The sequence below is a fragment of the Condylura cristata genome, unplaced genomic scaffold (assembly GCF_000260355.1).
Source record: "Condylura cristata isolate star-nosed mole 26May11 unplaced genomic scaffold, ConCri1.0 scaffold00025, whole genome shotgun sequence".
Taxonomy (NCBI): domain Eukaryota; kingdom Metazoa; phylum Chordata; class Mammalia; order Eulipotyphla; family Talpidae; genus Condylura; species Condylura cristata.
In genome coordinates, this window is record NW_004567126.1 from 15,709,204 (window position 1) to 15,735,536 (window position 26,333).

Here is a 26,333-nt window from a genome sequence, read left to right on the forward strand (position 1 = left end):
CATCATACTCCTATAACAGCATTAATAATAATATAAAAATTAGCTTAGTACAATAACCACCTCTAAAAATTCCACACATCTCTAAAAACCCCAGGCTGGAAGTGGTTCATGGGCCCACGGTCACACAGCTGGTAAAGGGACTCAGGTCGAATTCTACATCTTCTGCGCTTCAAGCTGCTGCCCTCCCCCTCCCAAGGAGGCCTTAGCTGTTGGGTGTCGGTTGTCAGTTGTGTGTACGTGGAAGAGTGTGGTACACATCTGGGAAGACCAGAAACATCTGGGCTGAGCACTGATAGAGTCAAGCAATAGACACACACGCCATTTATTATTTGAAGTTCAATACTTTTTCTTTTAATTCATACTGTACTTCCATGGCTCTAGCTACTTACATTAAAGATTTGGCTGGGAGGCCTTGTATGTTTCTAGGGACTAGCAGTGAGTTTCCAGACCTTGCGCACAGCGCCAGGCAGAGCACAGCGACAGTTCCCCACACAGATGGCCAGACAACTCGACTGCAATCAACCTGTGTTCCTTCCCATCGATGGCCCAGTGCAGGTTTGGGGCTCCTCTTATGCCTCACCCCACTCCACCCCATGTCAGGATTGTCCAGGACCATATGGCCTCTGGCCCATCCCTCCCCACCTTGGGGTCTAGGTTGAGTTGGGGAAGGGAGAAGCACCATGGGTTTGGGAAGATGGTCTGGTCCATGCAGAGAGTGGTCTGGCCCTAGATGCAGGATGGGGAAACATGGGGGAGCCACACACTATCGTTGGCAAAAATGGTTGCTTTGATGATGAGATCTCAGCACATGGCACCCAAGCCCAGGGCCAACATTCCAGACAGAGCCAGCTGTCTTGCCTGGAGCAGAGGCCACCATTTTGCTTCTGCAGTGTTCACTGTGCTGAGAGAAGCAAGGGAGAGCAAAGGGCAGAGGTGACAATGTTCTTTCCACCTTCACATGTTGGGTAGATCGTCTGGCATCAGCTCCTCTTGGCAGGCCAGGTGCTTCTCCCCAGTGGCCAGGGCTCCAAATCCGGGCTCCCAGGCCTGCTGAGGACCTCAAGTCACAATAGAAAACAATGCCCAAGACCCCTGAGTGGTCACACAGAACACCAAAACAGGGAGCTGGCTGGGCTCATCACAGCCATGGTCGGAGCAGGAGTGAGGTAACAAGGCCGGGCAGAGAGGTGGGAAGGGGACTCTCTACACCGTGTGCAAATTCCTGCTCCACGAAAAAGCAGGGGCATTAAAAGATGGGTTTCCAGAAAAATGCTCTGCCCAGACCCAAAACACATCTTCTGGAAGGAAACAGAAGTGGAGAGGAGTGGGGTCAGCCTGCTGGAGGTTTAGGGGTGAGGGCCAAGGATGTCAAGTGGTGAATGGGGTGATTGTCCCACAGCCTAGAGACAGGGGTGGGGGGAGAGAGAACTAGGAAAAGAAGTGCTCAAGTCTCCTCCGGGTATGGGCAGGTGGTGTAAGGGATGTGGGCAGAGAGGCCACAGGGAGAGAGAAGAGTGCTATTTCCCCTGGGGGGCACTGGTGTTGGGGCTCAAGAGAGGAAGGGCTGGCTTTGGCTGCCCTGCAGAGCTAAAGAAGCAGTAGAGTATGGCACAGAAAGTATCCTTCTGAGTCCACAAGTGGCCTAAAAAGATTCTCCCTTTAGTTCTGCCTCTAAGATTTCAGTCTAGAGACGTTGCCTGTGAATGTATTAGACGTGGTCCGAGTGTGGGTGGGGCTCAGGGAGATAGAGAGAATCTATATCAAAGCATCCTCTTGAGGTTTCTTGGTTCTCCCTTCTCCTTGCAGTCCCTGCTCTTAGGCCAGTCAAGGATGTTAGTTAAGGTTTTACACCTAATCCCAACCTCACCAAGATTGTGACTGAGCCAAAAGGACATACTAGAACCAGAAATGCCTTCTCTCCACTGTTCCCTCTTGCAAGAAGGATGGACAGAAAGATGAAAGGCTTCTTAGCTTTCATGAAAGATGAAAGATGGCTCAATCCAAGATGGCGTGTTTCTTGCCATTATCCTCTTCGTTTAGACAAGGTCCAAAAGAAGATCTCTTCCCAAAAAAGATGAGCCAACTGAAGGAAGAAATGCCTTCCTAGGTTAATAGTGAACACTACAGCCTGCTCTCCCCTGCCACTCCCTTTCTCATCCTCATCCCCACTTCCCTGCCCCAGTGGACAACTGAGAGCTGTAGACATGACTGGTTTCTCCAAGGCCAACCTTCTCATTTACTCCACAGAAAGGGGAAGCCTAGGCCCTGGATAATAAGCTTTACAAATTATTTTAAATGGAGTACAAACTCTTCAATGTTTTGCCACATGAATCCTCAAGAAAAAAAAACCCTGTGACTCAAGTTCTTAGGTGAACAACAGGAAACAAAAACCCCTGATGAAAGAGCTAACCTAAGAGGTGGTGGCTCTAATGCTCCCTTGCAGACATCAACAGGCCAGCATCTGGCCATGAGTTACCATGTTATTGTGGGTTTCCCTACAAGGCTGAGTTCCCTTCTCTGACATGTTACTGAATAAGGATAAAAAACTCTTATTTGGGACTGAATAGTAGCTTGGTTGGAAAGTCAAACAGCTATCTGAAGAAGGACTGCCTACAAGGGATCCATAATTCTCAGGTGTCAGGCAGCCTGAGGGGTGCTCCCTAGGTGCACCCAATGTCTCCTTAGTTGAAATCACCTGAAAGTATGAGAGGGTCCTCAGACATATGAGTATCACCCCCTCCCTATTACCTGCTCCCCCGGTGAGTGGTCCTGAGAATAAAAGCGAAAGCAGAACAACTCTGTGTAATTGGGCCTGTGTGTTACAAATTATTTTGCTCCAAGCAAAAAAAGAAAAACCATCCCCAAGGGATGGGACCTTCAATAACTGAATAATTTAAATAAATAAATAGTTGTCTATGGAATAAATTAGAGAATTTATCATTTTTGCTTTCAGAGGTGTTGGGACTCATTTCAGCCTTCGGCTACTATTCTAGCAGGGGAAATGTCTAGCAGTGTGCATCACTCCTCCTTCGGCTTGTGAGTCTTGGCCCTCATCCCAGAACCGCAGTGAGTGGTGACTCACTGGCCTGGGGGCAGAAGCACCATCGCCAGGTTGACCCACAGCTCCATCCTCTCTTCTCCTTTCTGAAGGGAGGGATATTAATTTTAGCTGACCCTGGGCAATGGCCTGGGCAGTACGTCTTTGTCCTCTCTTCTTGCCTTTGAGCAGCTACAAGGCTGGGTCCTTAGACTAAAAAGTCAAAAACTTTTCACCGTCAAGTGAGATGAACAAGAGAAGAGACTTTAAGAGAAGAATACAGTTTGTTCTTTTGGGGTAGGTCATTGACAAGCCTTTCTTTTCCTCCTATCAAGAGGCCTCCACTAGAAGACCAAGCAACCTGGAAGAGCTCTCCTTGCCAAACTGGCTTTCCTGATGGAGAATCTCCAGGTGCTGTGCTTGGGGGAGCCTTTGGAATGCTCTAGCAAGGATTCCTTGGCCTTACTTGAAGAAAGAGTTGGTGTATGAAGGATGATGTGCCCAGAAGGGCCCTAAGAGGTAATATAAATGCATGGGTTCTCCAGAGCTAACGTCCAAAGGCCCTGGATGACTCACTACCTAGCCCCAGGCCTCTGTCTACTCCTGAGTGATCTCCTAACTCTGGGTTCAGACACTTGAGAGGCTTGGCTCCCTCCCCTAGAATCCCCACTTCAAGTCTGAAAAACTGAGGACATGGGGTAGGGCAGCATGGGGCAGCAGAAAGCTCCATCTGGCTTCTTGCTGCCCAAGGACATGGACCTCTGCCAGATCCATTCCATCATCCCAGCCTAAGAGTCTCAGACAGCGGACTCCTTGACCAAAGCCGCCCTTCACTGATAGCGAGTGACGGGCAGCCAATGGAGCGCTTGCTTCCTGCTGCTCCCTGCCCACCCAGCCCTCTGTGCTGAGACCCTGCCATCCACACATTGCCTGGGCACCCACTCTCTCAAACCCTAGAGTTCCCAGGACACCCTGATTCCACCTGGAAATCAAGCTGGCAGCTCAAAGTGAAGGATTCGGAGCCCCTCAGAGCTGACGTGCTTATAATCATGAAAAGAGGTTTAACAAGATCAAAAAATGCTCCATCCTGGCTAATAAACAATGTGCTCTTAGGGCACAGAGAAAAAATAGGACTTTAGGCACTAAAAAGTGACACTTCACCCAGATCCAGCCTGGGAGAAGACCAGAGAGAAAGGGAAGAGGGCAAGTAGGAAATTCCCAGCCCTTATTGGGTCCAGCCCCTACACAGGTGAGAAGAGAGGGTGATGGAGGAGACCGTCCCGGACACCAGACCTCAGGGGCCTGCAGCTTCAAACCCAAACTCACGGGTGCAGCCTTTCCCGCTTCCCACCGTCCTCTCCACCTGACTCTTGGTGTGTGGGCCATAGGAAGGGGGCAGCCTGCCTGGTGGAGTCGAGATTGGGCTCCTGCCCTCGATGCTTCCTCGTTCACAACAGAACATCTGAAGCATCGGGTCGGGAAGAAGAGATTCTCTTTCATTGGAGAAACAACTCAGAAGGGGATTAGGGAATGAAGCACCTGAAGCAATGCCCCCTTGAGACTTCTTTTCAAGACCCAGGGTCTTCACAGGCATAACTTTGGCTCAACAACATTTCCCTTCTCAGAACCAAGAACGGCCAGCGAGGGAAAGTGGGGTGCGTGGGGGGTGGGGGACGACAGGCGGGGGAGGAGGAGGGCCAGGAGTGGTCGGTGGGTGCCAGGAGATGGTTCCTGCCCTCCTCGGCCCCTCCACTGGCCAGCACAGGGGGCGGTCCCGCTCCTTCTCCCTGGTACATAGGCATTATCTCTGTTTAAAATCTGTATATAATATATATATATTTATATTCTGTATATATATATATTTATATATATTTATATGGTCTATGTACATGTATTGCACAGGCCTCTTGCAGCCACCCCTGTTCCTGCCTTGTCAGTGATAGCGGTTCCTCTTCTCTTCGCTTTCTGATGAGTAGTCACGGGACCTGATGCCGTTCTGAAGGTTGATGAGTGAGTCCTTCATCTGTAAGATAGGTTTGCTGCCTCAGCGAGCTTCAACCCGCAGTGCCCACCACACCCACCAAAGGCCCGCTGACCACACCAGAGAGCTACAGGGAGCTGAGCACCAAAAAACAAAGGTGATCTCAAAGACAGAGTCCCAGGCAGAAAGGGGGTGTGCGACCTTGCGCTGGAACCTCTAGGGAGGCTCTGCTGGGTGCTGAAGGACTGTGCCCTGGTATCACTGAGGTGAGAATTGTCCCAAAGCCTCCCACGGACTAAGGGGCTCCTGGAGATGGCCACTTGTCTTCTACTCATCAGTGCGCTTTCCCAGCTGCTGCTGAAGACACAGTGTGCTACACTCCTCTTCCACCTGGGCATCTTCTCTCTCGCCTATTCCAAGCTCACCATTTACGAGGCCCAAGACAAACCCAAGCTTTGTGCGCTCCCCTGCACCTCTCGCATTCCTGGCCTCTCAGGCACCATTCACTGGGGCTCACAGTGCTTCGCATCTCTAGTGGCTTTGCTTCGCGTGTGCTGGGGCTGGTAACGCCTCTTATCCCTTCCTGAGCAGGCCCTGGGTGCCCAGCAGAGGACTGAGGCTGCCAGTTGTACCTCTATCACTGAAATGACTGTCACTGGGCAACAGACCCTCCTTTCAGGAATGGACACATTGACATGATCAAGTTATGCAGTGGAGTCAAAACAAGGGGATTCCAGTGGTAGAATCCCAAAGCGGATGACCTACCAGAACACACAGGTGTTGCTCCCGAGTACGGCGCGCTGTTCAGCAGAATTAGCATTTCAGGGGAGAACTGTTACAGATTTGGAGAACGGCTGCTTTCTCTGCCTACCCTGCGCTTCTCTTCTCCCTGGTTCTCCTATAGTCTCTGCTCTATAGGGCGGAGGGTTTTATTACTCTTCTTTTAAATTCCTTTTAAAGGAAAGGAAATAAAACACCTATCTCTATCTTTGTAGAATTTATCATACTATAAATCTTAACAGCCTCCCAATCTTAAGAGAACTCACACTGCAACAGAATTCTAGAGTTGAAAGAGAACTGGCTCATCCAATCCCACTACCTCCACTTAATCCACAAGTGCCTTATCTAATTTCAGCCCCTGAACACTCTCAGTGCTGCCCAGTTCTTCAAAGTAGCTCTTTCAATCGTGGGACAGATCTGATCAAAAGCAGTCAGGGTCTTAATTCATGGCTTATAAATCTATTTCCTGTAACATCCTGTCCTAATTCAGTCTGTGACCTCCCACTCTTCCTCTAATCCTCAACACCTAAATACAATTGTATCTCCTTTCCCCAGTTTCCCCTCCTGCTGAACAGATCTTTAGTTCTGTCAGCCCTCTTAATGTGACAGGACACACAAATCCCTCACTGTGCCATCAGTCCACTTTGGGTTAAAACTGCACTCCTTATACATGATGATATGGCTACATGTGATTCTCTGGACATGTTAAACTGGCTCTTGAGAGCTATATTAAAAGTCTCTCACCTTGGAGGCCTCCCTGGTGGCTCAGGAGTTAAGTCTTAATGCTATTACCTCTCAGGCCTGATTTCGATCCCTGGCCAGGGAGGTGACCACGTCGTGGCGCAGTAGACCTCTCCTGTCTCACCTGCTGCTCCCCTCAACGGTGTATTTTAGTAAATCCACCTGTTCTGCTCCTCAGTCTGTCTCTGATAAACCCTCTCACCCCTGCACCTCTAGCAGAACAAGCAAACTCCTGATTTAGAGTTAAAGGTAAAAAACCTGAATATTAATCAGTGACTCCCATGTACCATCAAATTCTGACAGCAGTTTCTTACAGCAAAGATTGTAATTCCCATTTTAGAAAGGAAGACATGGAAGCTCACTAATATAAAATCTCTAGCTCAAGGTCCTCAAGTGGCAGGGTTAGGAATGCATCTCAGGTCTGGCATCTTAGGTCAGCATCAGGCAGATACTCTTTAGGGAAAAAATATTTGAAGAATAACGGAGCAAACCCATGGACTACGATCTTAATCCTCTTGCACAGAAAAGGTAAGTTCTTGCTGTCTTTGTAACTACGTGGGAGCTATTCTAAGATGTTCTTCTGGGGGAAGGAAGAGACTCCTTTCCCTAATAAAAGTAAGTTAATGGTTGATTTTACCCCAGGGTGATTTTCTTAAACAGACACATCTGCTTCTAGAAGGAACAGTGGAAGATGTTATGAAAAGAAGACACAGTCAGCTTTCCAGAGTTTCAGTGATGCCCCTGAGGAGAGTGCCAGGAGGCGGTGTGCTGGGGAGCACATTTTGAGGGCAGCGGAGTAGGGGTTGTACAGCAAAAGGAAGTAGAAGGAGTGCCCCCAGGGAAGGCACATTTCAATAAAAAGGGACATTCTCTCTCTAAATGTCCCTCAGATGACTATGGGTCTCCAAAAAAAAAAAAAGTTCTCCTTCCACCTCATCTATAGCTTTCCTGCTGCAAACCCAGTGTGTTGTTTCACTGTCATTACTTTGGGGACTGCACCTGTGCTTCCAACACACATTCAAACACCGCCTGAAAATGAGAGTAGCCGGCAGGAGAAGGAAGGAGGGTGAGGCACAGCAGGTGGTGAAGGGCTGTGCCTGCCTGTGTGCCTGCTCAGAGCCCAGGGGAGGAGCCCTGTCCCCAGAACAGGGGCGGGGGTGGGGAAACTCACCTGGTCGAGAAGCATCACTGAGGACTTGATGATTTCCCTCCATTTTTGGAGCTCAGTGTCATGGTACTTTTGTTGGGACTCTAAGAGCTGGGCCCATTCTGTCTGAGACTGGGGTAATCTGTGGGGTAGAAGAAGGGGTGCCCCGGCAGCTGGAGTTATGCTCAGTGGACTGTCCTGTGCTCCCCGACCCCTCAAGGACAGAGAGTCACATCAGAGTGCTTTGTCCCCAGCTCACTGTCCCTGTTTCCCTGTGCCCCCAATCAGAAGCAGATCCACACTACAGGGAGTTTTCAGAGTTTGCCTGTGGACTCATCCCAGAGGGTATCCCACAGCCAAGGGCAGCGAGGCAGTCACAGGAGAGAGGGAGGCAGGAGCCCAGAGAGAAGGAGGTTTGGGGAGCCGGGGGAGTGGCAAGGGGAAGAGGCCAGGATTACCTTTCTTGGAGCCTGAGACCCTGCCAGGCAGTGAGGGTCTGGGTGGTGTATTCCAGCATCCAGAGTTTGTAGAAGAGCATCATGTTAAGGATGACGAGCAGCACCAGACTAGGAAGGAGACAGAGGGAGAAAGCAACAGCAATGAGATGCCCTCTGAGAGAGCATGCTCCCCCTCAGAGGCAGGGAACCCCCCAGCCCAGAGGCTGCTCTTGTTCAGACTTTGGGTGGGCAGAAGCATTGTGGTGTGAGAGTCAGCGAGCCAGAGACACAGCAGGAGAGAGTGGTGGAGGAAGAGGGCCACAGCAGGAGAGCTGGGGGGAGGCATGGGAGTGAAGCCAGTGGAAAGGAGACATACAGTCACCCAGAATCTGGGTGCCATCGGGAAGAGAGGTAAGATGGAGAGGAAAGGGGGAGGAGGGCAGTAAAAGGAGCAATCGTAGAGCCAGTACCTGAAACAGATCCTAATGGGAGCGAGGAAAAAAATGGGGAGGAGGCAGAAGTTAGAAACAGATTGGAACAGGGGACAGGGAAGCTGCCTGTAACGGAGCCAGGGAGAAGGAAACACTGGAAGTGAAGACACAACAGACAGGAGACCCAGCAAGGAAGGAGCAGGAGGAAGCTACTGGAAACACAGAGTTTCAAGGGTGAGAAGTCAAGACAAATTCCTCCTACCACCCGCCCTTCAGGCACAGCTGAGGGTAGAAGGCCACTGTGGGGGAGGGGGGGAGGGCTAGTGCAGCCTAGCTCTGTCCAGGTGCTTTCCAGATGTGATGAGCTGCAGCTGCCATTAGTCCAGCAGGGCTCACGAGACGGGGGTGGGTTTCCAGGGGTCAGCCAGAACTGGGCAGAGACAGGGAGGCGCTAAGGAGAACCCAGGGCCAGCAGGGGATGCAGAGTCCCCGAGGGGCTGCGGACAGGCACTCGGCCTCAGAGCTGCCTGAAGACCATGTAAGGCAGAAACAGAGCTGACGACCCGGGAATAGGAGGGTGCAGAAACAGGCAGGATGGGGAACGGATTCTGGCTCAGCACGGAGGAATTTCTTGACTGTGATTAATTTCCTCATTTTGCTGATACCAACCTGGGTTAGGAGCTCGTGAGAAAGTGCGTGTGGGTAAAAACCCTGGGCACGTGGGGGCCCTCCAGCAGCTACCATAAAGGGGGCGGGTAGAGACACAACAGGAAAAGAGATGAAACAGGAAGGTAAAACACAAAGATGGAAAGAAGATCACCAAAAAAGGAAACCCAGCCTGTGCCTTCAGCAAGCAGGGCGTGAGCGTCAGTGTATGATGCTGCGTCTCCCTTATGTGCTTCCTGGTTGGTGGGGGAGTGTTCCTCAGACCTACAGCTGCCGTTCTCTGGGGCTACTCAGCCGTGATTCCGGGGCCTGTGAGCATCTGTCCGGCTGCTGCATTTCACTAACAGTGCCTTAGCTGCGTCAGCACACGCGACTACCAGCATTGCCACTTCCTCCGAGAGGGCTGGACACAATCTTAGCACCTGCGTTTGGGTGTGTGTTAGCATCCTGCCTATGTCCAGCAAAGGTCAAAGGATGCCTTTGCATGCTCTTGGTGAGGTCCAAGCCCAATTTCCATGCCAGACAGGGTGGGAGACCTGCCTTTCCATGTGCCCCAGGGCTAGGCTCTGGGCAGACCCCTGCCAGGCCCAAGGCAGGGGGGAAGGATGAGGTGTGCTTATCCCAAACCAACGAAGCCCCGCGATGAGTTAGCACTGTGCGTTTTGACGGACTCAGTGTGCAGGCGTCTCTGCTTTGTCAAAACACAGAAAGAGATTCAGCATAGAAGGAACCCACAGTTAAGAGTTTTCAATCTGCCAAACCAATGTCAGAGAGCTAGTTTGAACAGAACAATGGTACACATCACATTGCGCTGATGGTGTTGCATGCGAGTTTTCTTGGTGTTACAGTTGTCTTAATATCTAATTTTGCAAAAATATCTTGGCTTCTTATACCAGAGGCAGAAAGGACCTCTGCGTGCATGGCACACGTTCAAGGACAGCCGGTAAGGGCCTTGCATCCTTCCCAGCCCCTCTCCTTGAACTGGCCCCCGGGGCTCGTCCCCAAACCCATGCTCCTCCTCACACTCTCTGCTCACCTCAGACGATCTCAATCTCGTCTACACCCACTGCTTTAACGCGGCCCATAACAAAATCAGCAGCAGCAGCCCACTCTTCTCTCCTTAGCTCCAGATGCACACCCACAAACACCCATCTGTCACCTCCACCTGGATCACCTATGGCACTCTGGAACTCACAGCATCTCCTCTGGTGACCTCTCCCCAAGCTCCAGATTTCTCTCAATGACACGGCTGCCTCGGACACTCCGGCCAGTACCTCCTCTCCCTTTGCTCCAGCGCTAGGTGGCTGACAGGCCTTCCCTCCAATCAGCTCAGCAACTCTCGCCTGAGTTGACAGTCATCTCCGCCACACCACTGCCCTGTTTCTAGTCCTTTCTCCTCTAGCCCAGTCACCCCTCAGTAGTCGCACTGAGTTTTTTCTTTTTTAAGGCAAGTCCACATGTTACTCCAGGGCTTCCTTCAGTGTTTCCTGAGGGTTAAGGCAAGGTTGTATCCCAACTTTTGCCTCCCCAAAAATGCTTTACTGAAGACCTGAAGGTTGGGAGTGGGAGGGAGGTGAGATCACAGGAGCAAGACTGACCTAGTCAGAGTCAGCACCCGATGACTCCATCCCCCCAGGCCCCTGGGCCTGTGCCTCTCACCTCGTCCCATCCAGCAAGGGCTGAATGAAGCAGAAGAGCCATCTGTTGTGAGCGTTCCAGCTCCCTGCTCCAGAAGGTTCACAGACTTCTTGAGCTAACTAGGGGCTTCAGAGAGCTGTGCTCTCCTGCCTCAGCCCTGCTTTCTTTCAACGTCCTTTCCCTTCAGCCTAGTACTCTCCTGCACACGTTATCAAGCCTGCTGTTTTACAAAGTTGTGGCACTTACTCTGAATTACTTGTAATCAAATCAACAGATGCTTCTCTGGCACTGGTTCCATCTGACTGTACTGCCTCTATGTGGGCCAGGAGCAGACATGTGCGCCCCTCAGGAAAGAAGGAAGCCTCAGGAGAGGCGCTGCAGCACCCCTATGGACGTATGCATCCCGTCCTTCAGTTCTGAATGTCCTGCCTGTCTTAACCACTTGAAACTGAGTTCCTGAGGGCACAGGGGCTTCAAGAAGCACACTCTTCTGAAAGCTCAAGGCCTAGCACAACTAGATGCTGAAGAAAATTGAGAAAAAAAGAAACTGAAAGGCAAGAGATGACAGCCAGAGCAGCCGATGCAGAGACAGAAGACTAGAACACCAAGAAAACAAGGACAAACAACCAGGCAGCTGTAAAGACCTCACAAGCCTGAAGAGACCTGGAGGGCAGGAGGGAAGGCAGTGAGGGCAGGCGTGCAGAGAGCCTGGGATTCCTTACACACAGCTGATAACCAGCAGCAGCTTGGACACACTCTGCAGGTGGAAACCATTGGGGGTGTCCTCAGGGATATGCCGTGTCTGCGTGGAACCTGTGGGGACAATAAAGAGGTCTTCATCAGCATGGCCCATGCATGCACCAAGTGCCAACGTGACCCAGTCACACACGGAACTTGAGGGAGTGATGAACTGTTCACGGTGCTGGCATGCCATCCCACTGTGGAAGTTTAGCTCCTCAAGGGCAAAGTCACGGGTTGAGTTAGGCAAGGTGAACAAGAAAGTCACTCCATAGAGGAGGAAACAGATCTGTGCAGCAAGGACACACACAGCGGGACAGGTGGTCTGCAGCTTGGAAAGGGACAGAGCGAGTGTGTGCTCAGCTCTGACTTCACCCATAACTGGCTACGAGGTGGCAGAAGACCCGTCAGTTCTCCGAGTCGATTATTCAAATGCAGTGTTAGTTCAACACCCTCTGCTGAAACACATGCAGGGGAATGTTCTCGTGGAAGCCAGGCGAGTGACCCCCTGGGCACTCTCCTCTGTCTCTGCCTCCTCTGCTATTGCCATTAAGCTCTGAAACTCGCCCAGGAATGGCACAGCAGAGTTGAAAAAACACGGGATTCAGCAGATCGCTAAGGCCCCAATCACGGGAGTCCACTGTCTGGTGGGCACATCCCGGGTGGGCCTGTGGCCCGAGAGAGGCTGCCTTGGATTCCCTGACTTGGAGTTATGAGGTGCCCTCTGGAGTCTGAGTTTTGACTTCTCCCTAGGGCATCTCCCATGAACTTGGGAGCTGTGTACTTGAAACAACCTGGTAGCCATGGAGTGCAGGCATCAGGGGAGAAGGTTAGGTGTTCAGTAGGACACACCCTTAGGGGCAAAACAGGGGTTGAGGTTCTTAAAGGGCAAAGGGAAACGGGTAGAGAATGTAGAAACTCATACTGAGTGAGTCATGTGCCAATCATTTACGATCGGAACCACCCAAGGGGCAAAAGCACTATGGATGGGTGAGTCTTGGCTGCGGCCTGCAGCCCCAGTCAAAGCCCCTAGTCACCTTGCACCCCCTCACCCCCAACCTGGCACACACCTGCCACATGCTTAATCCGGTGACCCACATCTTCATCAGTGGGTGTGGTGACGGGGCTCATCACCTCTTCCAGGTGAGGGACTCGCAGGTGGGCGTGGGCACGCTTCCTCCTCCGCACCGCTGGAGGCTTGCTGGCCTTCTCTTTCGGAGACTGTCTGTGCATCTCAGCCAGGTAGGTACTTTCTGTTTTGGTCAGTTCGCTCTCTGTCCGAGACAAAAGGCCACACATCAGAGGCCTAGACTTGCAAACCAATACACTGGTTTCCAGAAGCTGCTGTCTCCTCCTAACTGAGCCATTTTCCACACTACTCTGGGAAGATGACTGGCAGGGCCAGGGTCCCTCAGGGGTGCAGATGGACCTCAGGAAGTACTGCTGGCACCAAGCCCAGCCCAAACACTTCATCAGGGTTGGTCAACAGTGTGTGGTGACCTGTACCTGGGTTACACAATTAGGGACTCTCCTCATTTCCTAATGGATGCATTCACAGAGCTAGTGGCTGTGGTCATGTGGGGGAGGGGGTGGTCACAGACCCCTTAATGAGGCAGTCTCTTGAAAAACCCACATGTTCACATACATGCTGAATTTTGTGTCCAAGACCCCCTGAGACCCCTTCCCTGTCTCATTCTCTCTCACTGTTGTCCATGCTCCCTGTGCCCTGCATGGTGAGTGCTATACCATCCAGCCAGCTTCTATGGTCCAACCCACAGCAGTGACAGTGACGGCAGCGCTTACCTAGATGGCGGAAGTAGTCCTCCAGCCCACTCCAGAAGTTCTTCTCGATGAAAGACTTTACCAACCCCCAGGGCTGTTTCCGATAACGCAGCTCTGTAGAGACCCTGTGGAACAAGCCAGAAACAAGATCAGTTACTTCCTGGTCAGACCGTCCGCAAAGCAGTCTCGCATCTCTTAGCAAGTCAGAACGTCATTTCCTACTCTATGTATCATCTGCTCTCCCTGGTCACCCTTTGAGGTAGATGAGGCTAGTGGATTTGTCCTCATTTTATAGATGAAGAAACTGAGTTTTAGGATACTAAAACAGACCAAAGGCTGACAAGAACTTGACCCCAAACCCAGAACTCCTCCAGGAGACCATGCATCTCCCCCAGAGCACTCCCGGTGGGGCCAACCAGTCCTGGGGTCCTCCTCTACTTCTCTGGAGCTTCTGTGTCTGAGCCCTCCATCCACCTTCAGTAGCACCCTCTGTGCCAACCGGTTCCCTGTGTTCTCCAGGAGACTCAAGACCTTGCTGGCTCTTGCTCTTTTCTGGAATTCTCTCCACCATACTGCTGTGTCTCTACTGTCCTGCCTTATAGGTCCCCCACTCCACAGCAACTCTGCAATTGGCCACCTTTCATCAAATTCATTTTCACTTGTCAATAGATGTTTCTGGCTCATATTCCCCGTGTTTAGGCTGCCTCCCCTGTCTGCCTCCACCATGGCCAGATGTGAGTCATGTCTCTCCTGGGCATGAGCACTTGCCCCCCTGCCGAGCACTGAGTTGGGAGAGGCAGACTGGGGAGAGGTCATACACCTGTCTGTAAAAATGTAGCTGAGGTCAACCAGCTACCTCTGTATGGACAGGACAGAAAGGATATCCAGTCTGTGCTGCAAGGAAGCTGCAGGTGAAACACTAGACACTGTGGAGGGGGAAGAACAGAAGGAAGAGGAGGGAACAGAAGACCAGAGAAGGGAGGGCAAGAAAGGAAGGAGAGGGAATGGGTCTTGCTATTCACAGAGTAACAAAGAGACAAAAAAAATTCCTAAGGGTGAGGATGAGAAAATGCAGGGTCTATCTGAGGTGTGGGTAGACAGAATGTTCCCATGCAATCTGGATTCCCACTTGAGTCAATTCCTAGTTCAATCTAGATTTGAACCACATGTGAAATCCAGCTCTGCACAACCAGAAGAACTTGACCTAAGGTGCAGGCACACAGTGTGTTTTCAGATCCTGTGGCTGTGAGCCTTGACTTCTCCCTTAGACTACAGGCTCTTCAAATGCCAGGGTTTCAGCTTCTCCCTTCCTAGCGCGCATCTCGGTGTGCAGGGTAAGCTGCCACCCACGGACAGCATTCCAACCATTCAGCACTGGAGAGGAACAAGTGAATGAAGGGATTTCTGGGCTCCAGAGCCCCATGACTCACAGAAGATGAGCAAGAGATGTGGCAGAGACGCGGCCTCATGCAAGAGCACAGATCTGTACTTCTAAGAACTGGGTGTTGGCTCTCACTTGGGGATATGACACTTGGCAAAGTCAATAGACCCGTGAGCCTCATTTCTCTTATCTGAAAAATGAGCTGAATCACTTCCTTGAATCCATCTCCAGACTCCAGGTAATGGAGGTAAAGTGCTTCGTAAATTACAGACTATTAGTAGGCAGCTAAGGAAAAAAAAGCTAAGGAAGTTTTACTAAAGAGACCTGCAGGGTGGCACAGGGGACAGGGGGCAGGGTGGGGGAGGGGGAGAATAATGACATAATGACATGTCCAGATAGGGAGGCAGGGGGTGGGGGTGGGGGGGGTGAGGAGAATAATGACGTGTTCGGATAGGGAGGTAGGGCGCAGGGTCCCAGAGGCTTGGGAAAGAAGGTGGAACAAAGAATGAGTCAGCACGTCCATTCAGGCAACCTCCTCCCCACCCTGCACGAGCAAGTGAACGTTCTGACGTAAGGAACAGGGAAGCTCCCCTGAACACACTCGGGGCCCCCACCTGAGCCGACTCTTGTTCCGGGCCACACGGGTGAGCGTGTAGCGATTGATGGTGTAGAAGTAGTCGTGGTAGGGCACGTCGTGGGTGAGGACCTCGGCGTCGATCACGTAACACTCACTCTCCTGGCTCGCCTTGTACATGGTCTGTGGAGCAAAAGCCAGTGGGACAAACTGTAGAGGAGCGAGATGGAAATGGCGTCTCCTCCCCCAACCCCCACTTCTGAAAGGGGACGCTCTAGGTGAGACTCTACTGCTTCAGAGATGACACCTGCACCCAGAAACTTCTTCCCAACCTCGATCCTTGATCCTCCACAACAGAGCAGGCTTCAACCCCTGCCCCTAAAACCAACCTCTGCCTTCCACTCACCTGTGTCTCCCTGACGGTGGCAGTTTTGGGAGCCAGGGGGTTGGTAAGGGTGATGGTGTAGAGAATCACTCGGCTCTGGTTTCCGTTCTCTTCCTTCTTCCAGGGGTGGAAGATAATGTCTGAGGGTAGAGAGGAGCCAGCAGTGAGGGAGGGAACAAGGCTTGCCCTCTCCATATCTGAACTTCCCCACCAAGTGAACTTCTCCTGACTGCTGCCTGGCCCCCAAAAGAAGCCAATGGGAGCCTGAGGGCCAGGGGAGGCGGCTAGGAGGAGGGGGAGGGAAAGCAGAAAGGCTCATTGTAGCATTGCCGAAATTCTCCACAGGCCTCCAGAATGCTGATTGTTCCCGGGGCTGGGGCAGGAGGTCTTGGGGCCACCTGCGGGGGTGCTGGCAACACTGGAGCTACTGTGACGGGGCCTGGGATCCTGAGAGAAGTCCTCTCCTCTGAGGCGTGACCTCCTGGTGCCCACATCAGGCCCTCTCCTGCTGGCAGAAGGGTGAGCTGATGTCCAAGTGCTTTTTTGTAGCCTGCAACTCTCAGCAGCTCGGCCAAAGGTGCAGTCCCTGCCATGTGGCAGAGAGGCAAGGGGATGACAGGGGAGCAGAGAGGGGCAAGGCATGAGGCCTGCGTTTGAATCCTGTTTGGCCCCTGCATGACCTTAGACAGTAATAGCGTGAGTTCTATTTTCCTCATGCATTGGGGGTCACAATACTGCAGATTTAACGTGGAATCTCATGTTTAATGTGAGATAACATTGTGTGCTGGGCATAAAGCAGGTGTTCCTGTTCTTTACCAGATGGTGCATCCTGTGAGGTCTGGCTGGCCAGTCAGCCTTCGGGGCCTGGCACTGAGTGCCTGGTTATGGTGAGAAAGCATAGAGCTGTGTTGTTGGGGGAAGGAGTAGCCGGTAGGCTCCTGGACCATGGGGTGCCCTGGGAAGGGCGTTCTTAGAAAGAGGCAAGGGACAGGCAGCACCAGTCCTAGGGAAGAACAGACCAGAGAAGCGGCGTTGCTCCATGAAGTCCCGCTGGAAGGGCGAGTCGGTGAACAGAAGGTCATAGAGCTTGTCCACGCTGAAGTTGAAGACTTCATTCACGTACTGCCGGCCACTCAGGTCCTCGTAGAAGGCCTGGACCTCACCTGCACAGAAAAGGGTGAGAAGTAGACAGGGGATATTTAAGGCAGGTGATCCCAGGGACTTCTCCAAAGCACTGAGCGCTGTGGCAAATGTGGGAATGGTAACCAAAGGTCAAAGGAGGTCATGGAGTGGGGCAGCTGGGCCAGGGGGCTCAGTCTCACTCACATTGGGAATGTATTCATCCAGCCTTTGCAGAACTGAGGATTCTATTTGCTTTTATATTTTCAATCATCCTCAATAAGATAACTTCAGACTAAAGTGTAAATGACCGCTTCCTGAGTTTTCGCCATCAGTTATCAAGCATCTCCAAGTTAACCATAACTGACAACAAAAAGGTCCTGGACTCCATGCCATAGTTGTGTTCAAGGGACATTAAGTTGGAATGATTATATAAAAGCCTCTAAGGTTGGGCTGAATTGCAGGGCTTTGATCTCTAACTATACAAGGTCTATTCTCCTTCCACAAGGTAGCCTATTCTCCCATGATTTCAAGAACCTTGAATTTTCTGTCTGCTACGGGAGAAATGTGTCTGAGGGAATGGGTAAGTCACTCAGGCTACAGTGGTCCTCCCCACCCCCTGGTATGTCACAGTCTCTGATTACTGCATGTGCAGTCACTGATGTGAGTTCAAGAGGATGCCATCTCTGTTTGCCCGGTGACCCTGAGAAGGCCAGGGAAAAACTCAGGAGCAGCGCCTATGGGCCAGCGCCTATTCTCACAGAGTGGGTACTCCATTTCTAGGGAGCAGCAGACTGGCACTTCCCTAGTGGCAGATAAATATCTCCTGGCTCTTTTTCTAAGTGAGGGAGGCAGCAGGACAAGCCAGTGCCCACAGCGGGTATATGTAGTGAGAAGAATGGATGGCAGGACAAAGCATCATCGGTCTAGCAAAGAGAGACCAAATGGGGGGAACTCCCTGGTGGCCTAGGGCTTAAGTCTCAGCCTAGAAACACTACAGTCTGAGTCTGATCCCCAGCCAGGGAGCTGACCCACACGCACAGACGACCTCTCCTGTCTCCCCGCTGCTCCCCTCAGCAGTGTATTTCCGTAGATCTGCCTGTTCTGCTCCCCAGTCTGTCTCTGGTCAATCCTCTCAGCCCCCTGCACCTCTAGCCTACACCTCAATTCTTCTATGCAAAAAAAGAACCAATATGAAATGATGAGGATCCCCAAAAGAGATGCATCACCCCTTAAGAAAAGCCATTACTCATCTACTCTTCCACTGGGAGGCTAGAGACTGACTCCAGTCTCCATAAGCCTTCAGAATGGCCACCCAGCACCCATTTTTGAATACCCACCTTCATCATGGGTATCGGAAGAGTCGCTAAGTTCGGTGGGGATGTCCTCATTGTCATTGAAGTCCAGAGAGGGGGAGGCCACCGGTGCAAGGACCTCAATTTTCTCCCCAATGATGTTGTCGATGGTGAGCTCCTTCTCCAGCGACCCATCGCCCCCCAGGACCTCCTCCAGGGGCAGTCCATCAAACTGCAGGGGACATAGAGCTGTCACTCCACTGGGTGGCCTCTCTGCCTGGGCCTGCTATCCAAAGGACATCAGGGGCCCTCACATTCCCTACATGGGTGCTCCAAGTAGGCTGGAGACAGGGTCTGGGGGCTCCTCCCAGCTCTGCCAAGAAGATGACAGAGCATGGTTTGGGTTCTGCCCTTCTCAAGCGCTTGCTAAATAGCACATCAAGCCCCAGGAGGGCCAGTCCGTGCCTTGTCACTGCTGTTGATGTGGAGTTGTGACTGTACTGCCTGGCAATTTCAAAAGACTTCATCAGCATTGTCCCATCAGCCCTGATGGGGAAGAAATGTCATTCTTCACATTTGAAAGATAACCTCAGAGGCAGAAACAGAGCGCAGGCATCACATGGTGCGTTCACCATAAGGTCTGGCCCCTCTGGCTCTGGAATGCAAGGCTCCTCTTCCTGGGAGCCTTTTCCGAGGATGCCGCCCATCCCTCACCTGGATGTTCACTGACATGCTGCCTCCATTGAACAGTGACCCCCTCTGTAACTGAGACCCAAAGGACAGAGGTCCTTCTCACACTTTTATCTCTTCTGCAAAGTCAAGCATCATAGGGGAAAAAATCGGAGCATACAGACTAGGGATTGAGCGCATGAATGCAGAGGTAGCTGTTCTGCAGCCCGACAGTCACACAGGAGTGACTTTGGAGCAAGGCAGAGAAAGACCGGGGGGGCCAGTTCTCACTCGAAGGGCTGCTCTGAAGTCGCCCACCAAAGTCACTCAGCGGACTTGGAATGGTTTTTCTCTGCGCAGAAGCCAAACTCTGGTGCCCAAGGCACCAAGAACCAGCTCTGGACACTGGGATGACACCACGAGAATGGAGCAGGAGGCCTCCATGACGGACTGACAGTGTTATCGACCTCCCGCCACTCGCTCTGCAGGTGGGACCCCAGAGTTGGCTGCACTGGGGGTGGCAACAAAGGGCATACTGTCGTACCGAGACAGGGGCTTCGCTGCTCCCCGTGGAGGTGAGGGTGCTGTTGGTGATAGATTTCTTGGGCAGCTGTGGACTGGCATCCGGCTTGGTCTCTATACTGCTTTTGGATGAGCTGTCATTCACTTCATTCTCTTCTACGGGGATCTCCTCGCAGTAGCTGAAAGAAAACATCACAAGCATGTTAGCAACCTCGCAGCCCAGGTCAGCGGCTATTCTCAGTACTGAGAACTGTCTACCCACCCAAAGCATGGCTTTCTTCCTTGCTTTGTATGTGATCATCTAATCACCTCCCTGAAACCTGCTTCCCACCTTACCCTACCGCTCCATGTCCAATTTCAGGCTCTAAACTCACCTTTATGGGCACCTTTTCTTAGAGTCATCCCTACCTAAATTCAGCCATTATTTGCCAAGACTGCCTTTTTCCATCGTTACATTTTCCAACACGACGACCCAAACAAACATACGGGTGTGGAACACGCAGTCTGTATCTCACGGTAGTCTATTTCTCACACAGTGACTAAAATAGGACTCTGGACATGAGTGTCCCCTGGGGGCACTGCCTAGCTTCTGGATCATGACCAGTTCATTCCTGTGCCTGTGCACCTGCGGGACCTGGACCTTTATCCTCGAGATAAAAGAGCCGCGTTGCTAGGGACACCTCAGGGATGTCACTGGCATCACAGAAGAAGTCACCCAAGTCGTCACCCATATCTGACTCATACGCTACATACTGCCTCATCTGGTCCATGAACAATGGACATATATCATGCCTCATCTGGTCCATGAACAATGAATATATCATTTCAGCCTCTTTAGAGATCATCAGACAGATATTCCCAGAGGTAACATGATGCTACTATCAAGTGTCAGGAGATGTAGCGAAGCCCAGGTCCTCAGATTACACACTCAGTGGTCTTTCCTTCATTTCTAGTCCCTTGTGCCTCTCACACCACCACCCCTCCACTACTTTCCCAGTCTCAAGATGCTGACAGCAATTTGGGTCTTTTCTTTCTATTTTCAAAGGACAGGCTTATTAGGAAAAGGGAAAAGTAAAAGAGAGGCCTAGGCCTGCATAGTCACTGGCAGGTAAGGGGAGCGTGTTCCCACCTTAACCTGGCAGTGGCATGTGACTCAGTGATACTTGCTTCTCCTTCATACTTCCTTCTCTTGGCTTGCAGGAAACAAAACTCCCCTAGCGTTCCTTCCTCCTCACTTGTTATAGAATGCATATCTGTCAATTGCAGGAGGAGCCACAGCACAGTGACCCGGTGCCATTTTCCATGCTCCCACTTCCATGCAGCCACCTTGGATTAAAGTGCCCAGTATGCCATGAACCAGACCTCCTGAATGGGGGCAGCTGGCAGGAGCAAGGTGAGCATAAAAATGGAGGTGGATGGCCTCCCCATGGCACAAGAGATTAAGGCTCAGGACTTATGAAACTATCTGCAGCCACTGTGGCACAAGTTCGATCCCCACCCAGGGAGCTGACTCACATGGCGCGGCAGACCTCTCCTGTCTCACCTGCTGCTCCCCTCAGCAGTGTAGTTCAGTCAATCACCTGTTCTTCTCCCCACTGTGCTCTGGTGAATCCTCTCACCCCACCCCCACATCTTTGGCCTACACTACCCAATTCGTGTAGGCATAAATAAATGAAATAAATCTTTATTTAAAAAAAAAATGGAGGTAGAATAAAGGGAAAGGGGCACTTGGAGGAGAGCCAGGTGAAGAAGAGACATGTGAGAGACTGCTCCTGGGTCTTCAGTGTTTTTGGTAGGGAATGGCAGTCACTACCTTCACCTTGTGGGAGAGTCTCTGCAGTCACTATCTTCACCTGTGGGAGAGTCTCTGATACAATTTGAATTTTGGTTCTTTCCTGTCTCAGTTCTCTGGGAACTCCCTAACCCCTTACCAGAAGGTACAGAAAGCTTATGGCAAGCTTTCAGGCCTCAGTTGCCCCATTTCAGGCCAAGCCTATTGCCTGGGTACTTGCCCATGAGGGGAGGGGTAATTTTCAGAGTTTGCTGCTATGTGAAATGCTCTCTTCTTTTTCACTCTCTAGGTAACCAAATAAAGTTCCTTCATACGAAGAGCCTGTTCACCTTGTGCAGATGGCCAAATGCTTTTAAAACACACACTCCTTAATAGTTTGGAGTCCTGGGTACCCCTTGGTCACATGATTACATGCTGAATGGGCTTTATTATTTCTTTCCCTGCTTCTTCTCCTTGGTGAGCCTGGTGAGGCCCAGGCCTTGAACGTCTTATGTTCATTTAGGTACTTGGTGATTTCAGTTAATCTCATGGCTACCTACCAGTAACCCCCAAATTCATGCTCCCTGCCCCCGATATCTCTTGTAAACTCCACCCTCATAGACACAGATGTACCTGATCACATCTCCACTGAGTGAGTCACCTCAAACCCCACTTGACCTACAGCATGGATCATCTCAGTTTGGAACAACTGTAACTTTCTAGTTGGCAAATTCAAGAAAGCCTTAAAGAAGCCACTGGTTCTTTCCTGATCCATCACCAAATCTTTCAAAATATTTCTAAAATATTAAGTCAGATATTATCAATCACCTACCCAAAGCTTTCCCACCAGTGTCTCACCGTCATCATCATGTTGGCAAAAGCTTTCAGAATCTGGAGCCCGACCCAACTTTCTCCCCTCCTGCTACCTGCCTTTTGTTCATATGGCCCAGCCGTGTTCCCTTGACTGAAGGTCCCTCCCTTCCTGGTTTCCGCCCTCAACCCTTCAGTTAGATGGCACTCCTCAGGGAAGCCTTCACTGCCATCCTAGACCCTCTCAGAGAGGCTGCCTGGGCAGCCTGACCTCTACCTCACTCACCCCATCGTGTTGAAGTCGTCATCGGGTGGCACGTAGTCTTCGTCGTCACTGGTCAGGCCCAGCTCGTTCCCGTAGCACTGGTGAACAAAGTGCCAGAGCTCCTTGGGGCACAGGGGCTACAGGAGACAACAGAGCAACTCTGACCCTTCCTCCCTTGGGGCCCCACTTGACACACAGGCAGTGAGCTGGGCCGGTCTCCCTCAAGGGGTGGAGAAGCCAAACTCCTCCACTCTCCCTGGCTAAACTAAGCAAAGCGCAGTGCCTCATGGCCACTTCATCTGCCTCCCCTGCCTCCCTCCTCTCAGGTTTCAAGGCAAGCAGCAGCCTTCTGCCTAAGAACATGGCTTTTAGCAAAGCCAGAAGGTTGGCCTGTGCCCTCCACTCAGGTTGGCATAATGGGTCCAACTGACCCCTTGAGGACGCAAACTCTTGCTCCTATGGATGAGGTCCAGCATGAAGCGCCATAAACCCACGCTACCATGGGGCCGAGGTGGCCACAGAGCTCCTGGTTTGGACTCGAAGCGAGTGTCAGAGGTCCTGGAGCCAGTTCCCCACATGCCGCAGAAAACAACTTCTGCTAACAGAGGCGGGCCCTGCTGACTCATGTCCACACGGCGGCCGTTCCACAGCTGGACAGTGGCTAGAAGCAGCTGAAGTTCTCATGCCTCAAAGGCATCTCAGCTTACCCTCTCTAGAGACTTCCTGAATAAGAACTTTTTCCTTTACTTTTATGCAGAATCTACTTGCCTCCAGTTCTACCCATTCGTTCCAGTTTTTAAAATCAAACTGAAAGAATGTTTCCCAGTAATAGATTGGAAAAAGGGCCTGAGTGCTTTCAGGCTACAGTGTCAGAAGCTGATGCTAGGAGCCAGGGTTCCAGCTTCCCCTCTAAGGAGAACAACCCCGAAGGGCAGAGTCAGGGCTCACTGAGGCAGAGCAGGGCACACCCTTCTCCGTATGTGGCTTTCCTTGCTCCGACCTCTGACCTACCTCTCACCTGGCCCGGGACACTTCCGCTTCTCTGCCAATCCCTGGCTCCCTTCCTTCACAACTCACCTCTTCCATGCAGCCTTCCCTGACCAATGCTTGGTCAGCTTGTCTGACCATAGTGAGGACAAGCATGATTAGCAGACTCTGTTCTGAACTCTTACAGTGAGTCCAAGAGAGCATTTGTGAACCACATAGATGATCTCTCTGTCTGACTTAGCAATGACAGTTTCTAAGTAAGCAGCTGCTAATGGACATTCCAAGCTGCCAGTGGATCTCAATCACAGTATCATTTTATCGTGACTGGTGGCTAATAACGCCAGGGGATTTCAGCTTGCATCAGTTACCAGGATTTCAGTTTGGTCAAAACACAGATGACACACACACACACACACACACACAATAAGGTTTTTAACTTATTTCTCTTCCTCTGGCTTGAGTGCTCTTTCTAAACACCTCAGGGTACTGAGTGGGGGTTCTCTAAGGACTGCGACCACAACATCACCATCTATGTCACCTCATGGTATTCTCTAGACATTCAAGTATTAACTGGTAGCTGAATAAAGGTGCTTGCCTACGGTCTCCCTCCTTTCTCTGCCTTCTATCTCACACTGCTGCTCCCCCTGGAGCCCTGCATGGGTGCTTGCTCTGTCTCCAGGGACCTACAAGCACAAAATCTTCTTGCTGTGTGGTTACCATTCCATGTCTGTATCTTACTGTATCTGATTAAAACAAGTCCTGGTGGCTTTTTAATACAGTGGGACTGAACATCAGAAGCCAACCAGTGCCTTGCTCCAGGCAGCAACGAAGAAATATTACTTTCAGGCCCAGGACAGTAACAGCAGTGGAAGAATACACTGCTCACCACAGTCTGGGGGTTTCCAGAACCACGAGGAAAACTGGGCTTCTAGGGCCCGCCCTGGTGGCACAGTGGGTTAAAGCACAGCACTAAGAAACTAAAGCCACTTCCACGTGAGTTTGATCCCTGCCTGCCCCGGAGGTGACCACATGGCGTGGCAGACCTCTCCTGACCTGCCCGCTGCTCCCCTCAGCAGTGTACTTCTCAGTCAACCTGTTCTGCTCCCTACTCTGTCTCTGGTGAATCCTATCACCCTCCGCATCTCTGGCCTGTACCCCAGTTCTGTATGACTAAATAAATCTTTAAAAAAAAAACAAAAAAAACTGGGTTTCTATGCAGCCGGCCCATGCCACAGTAAGAGCACGCTTCCTGGGAGGCCCACTCCCGAGAGGAAAGAACATTCCAGGTGGACAGAACTTACCTTTTCAAGGAGAGCATTCTGCCAGAGCCGGAACATCATCATGTACGTCCTGTCCCGCGCCCCAAATGAAGTGAAAAAGTGCTATATTGGAAGAGAAGAATGGCAAGAAATGTCTATGGAGTTTTCCAATATAAGGGGAACACAGTGCTCCTTCCTTTAACAAAGTCACTGATCTCACCCTTAAATACTACTGAGTTGCAGTTATCTATGTGGCCCTGGGGGCCCAGCAATGGGGACTGCACACCCTGGGCCACAGCTGGGACCTCTAAGGTCTCACTGTCTCAGAGTCCTTCACTTTCCCCACACACCTGCCTCAGTGCTTCTCACTCTGGCTTGAAGGTTTCATCTCCATAAAGCACTTCCTTCCCTCACTACCTACTGGGAAGTGGTGAGCTGTGACTCGGCCAATAGGGAAGGAGAAGACAAACCCAACTAACCCTGACTGTCCCATTAATTTACTCAGCACATACCTGAGTATTAGTACGTGCTAGGCACTATCCTACATGCTTACAGACCAAACAGAAAGAGGCCCCTACCCTACATTGGTGGGGACTCTTTTTAACATGCTGTGGAAAATATTGGTAGACTGGATTTTACTGAACACATTTCAGGGGCTTCCCAAATGTGGCTTCACTTAAGTCACACAAACATAAAATAACAACATAAAACATGATGTGATACCAAATAAAGAGAAACAGGCAGGTGAAATTGTATAATCATATAGCTGACTTGTGCCAGGCACAGAATTCAAATCAAAGACTGTCTGACTCCAGAGTTTCATGGCTCCTGAAACTGAACTGCCAAGTTCACGGGAACTGTAGACCTTGGGGTTCAGCAGGAACCTAGCTCATCCTAAGTCCTGAAGCTACTAGTCTTCAGGATTGGGTTAAAGTCAAATAATACAGTGTTTATAGTCAACCTTAAATTTTATTCATCATATTCTTCCCATATCGATATGGATGGTCCATTTCCCATCAGAGCCTTCATTCCAAATGACATACAGGCAGTTATACTGATACTGACAGGTGATGAGAAAAACTAGCATTTGTATAGAGAGTGCTTTACAACTGAGTGTTTTCAAACGTGTCATGCCATTGTAAGACTCGGTGAAACAGGTATTGCTGGTCCCATTTTACATGTGAGAAAACTGAGGTTCAGGATAGTTACGGAACTTGCCAGAAGTCAGGTCACTGGCTCCAACTTCAATATTCTCTACTCCACCCACCTCTATTCAGACTCGAAGCAGTCTGCCCCACATGGAGGTGGATCCTATAATCTGCATCACCTTAGCAACTCTCACCCCAATCCTATTGGCATCCATATTAATGCAACTGAAGAGCAAAGATATGCAACTCAGACTAGGGGTGGGGTGAAGGCAGGAGGAGGTGTAGAAAATCCAAATGAGACTCCCCTTACCTTTTCAGAGTCAGTGCAAACTTGGATGGCATTGGGAATGAGGCGAGCTGTTTTTTCCTTAGTCATGGAGCAAATGTCTTTCAAACGGACGGTCAGCTGACATCCCCACAGGGACAGTGGATGGAGAAAAAGCAAGAGGAGGCATTAATGGCGTTAAGGCACAATGTCCGCATGGCATCAGTTCAGACAGAGGAAATATGAGCAGTCTATATACCTCTAAACCTGGAAAGGACTGCCTCAGACATCATCTGGCTTAGTCACTTATTTTGAGTCCACCCAGTGAGACAGAGACTGAGTCTCATCCAAAGCCCAAGAATATCTTCATTCTTGATCCAGAGCTTTCCTTCCCATTTCTACAGTCTGATGAATGTGCAGAGGTCCATTAATATCTGTCATTTTATAGACCACTGTCACTGAATGGGACCATGAAAGTCATTTAGTTTATCCTTCTCTATTTTAT

At 50.9% G+C, this 26,333-nt stretch overlaps 1 protein-coding gene across 12 annotated transcripts in view; it reads right to left on the reverse strand.

The window, feature by feature from the left end:
- Positions 1 to 327: 327 nt before the first annotated feature.
- The window catches only part of GRAMD1B (GRAM domain containing 1B), a 220,109-nt gene continuing 194,103 nt past the window's right edge, over positions 328 to 26,333 (reverse strand). For 7 of the 12 annotated variants that reach the window (XM_012729625.1, XM_012729624.1, XM_012729630.1 and 4 more), the window contains 16 exons: positions 25,874 to 25,969; positions 24,458 to 24,538; positions 22,191 to 22,306; positions 19,346 to 19,502; positions 18,178 to 18,364; positions 16,738 to 16,881; positions 15,740 to 15,858; positions 15,374 to 15,516; positions 13,400 to 13,503; positions 12,667 to 12,870; positions 11,581 to 11,671; positions 8,594 to 8,605; positions 8,145 to 8,252; positions 7,711 to 7,828; positions 4,967 to 5,060; positions 328 to 1,047 (listed from right to left, as the gene is read on the reverse strand). In XM_012729625.1, the coding sequence (XP_012585079.1) occupies positions 4,971 to 5,060; positions 7,711 to 7,828; positions 8,145 to 8,252; positions 8,594 to 8,605; positions 11,581 to 11,671; positions 12,667 to 12,870; positions 13,400 to 13,503; positions 15,374 to 15,516; positions 15,740 to 15,858; positions 16,738 to 16,881; positions 18,178 to 18,364; positions 19,346 to 19,502; positions 22,191 to 22,306; positions 24,458 to 24,538; positions 25,874 to 25,969 (1,770 nt within the window). In that variant the 3' untranslated portion in view covers positions 328 to 1,047; positions 4,967 to 4,970. Of the gene's footprint in view, positions 1,048 to 4,926; positions 5,061 to 7,710; positions 7,829 to 8,144; positions 8,253 to 8,593; positions 8,606 to 11,580; positions 11,672 to 12,666; positions 12,871 to 13,399; positions 13,504 to 15,373; positions 15,517 to 15,739; positions 15,859 to 16,737; positions 16,882 to 18,177; positions 18,365 to 19,345; positions 19,503 to 22,190; positions 22,307 to 24,457; positions 24,539 to 25,873; positions 25,970 to 26,333 lie in introns of all 12 variants that reach the window. The other 5 variants (XM_004689155.2, XM_004689156.2, XM_012729626.1 and 2 more) reach the window with 4 other exon arrangements.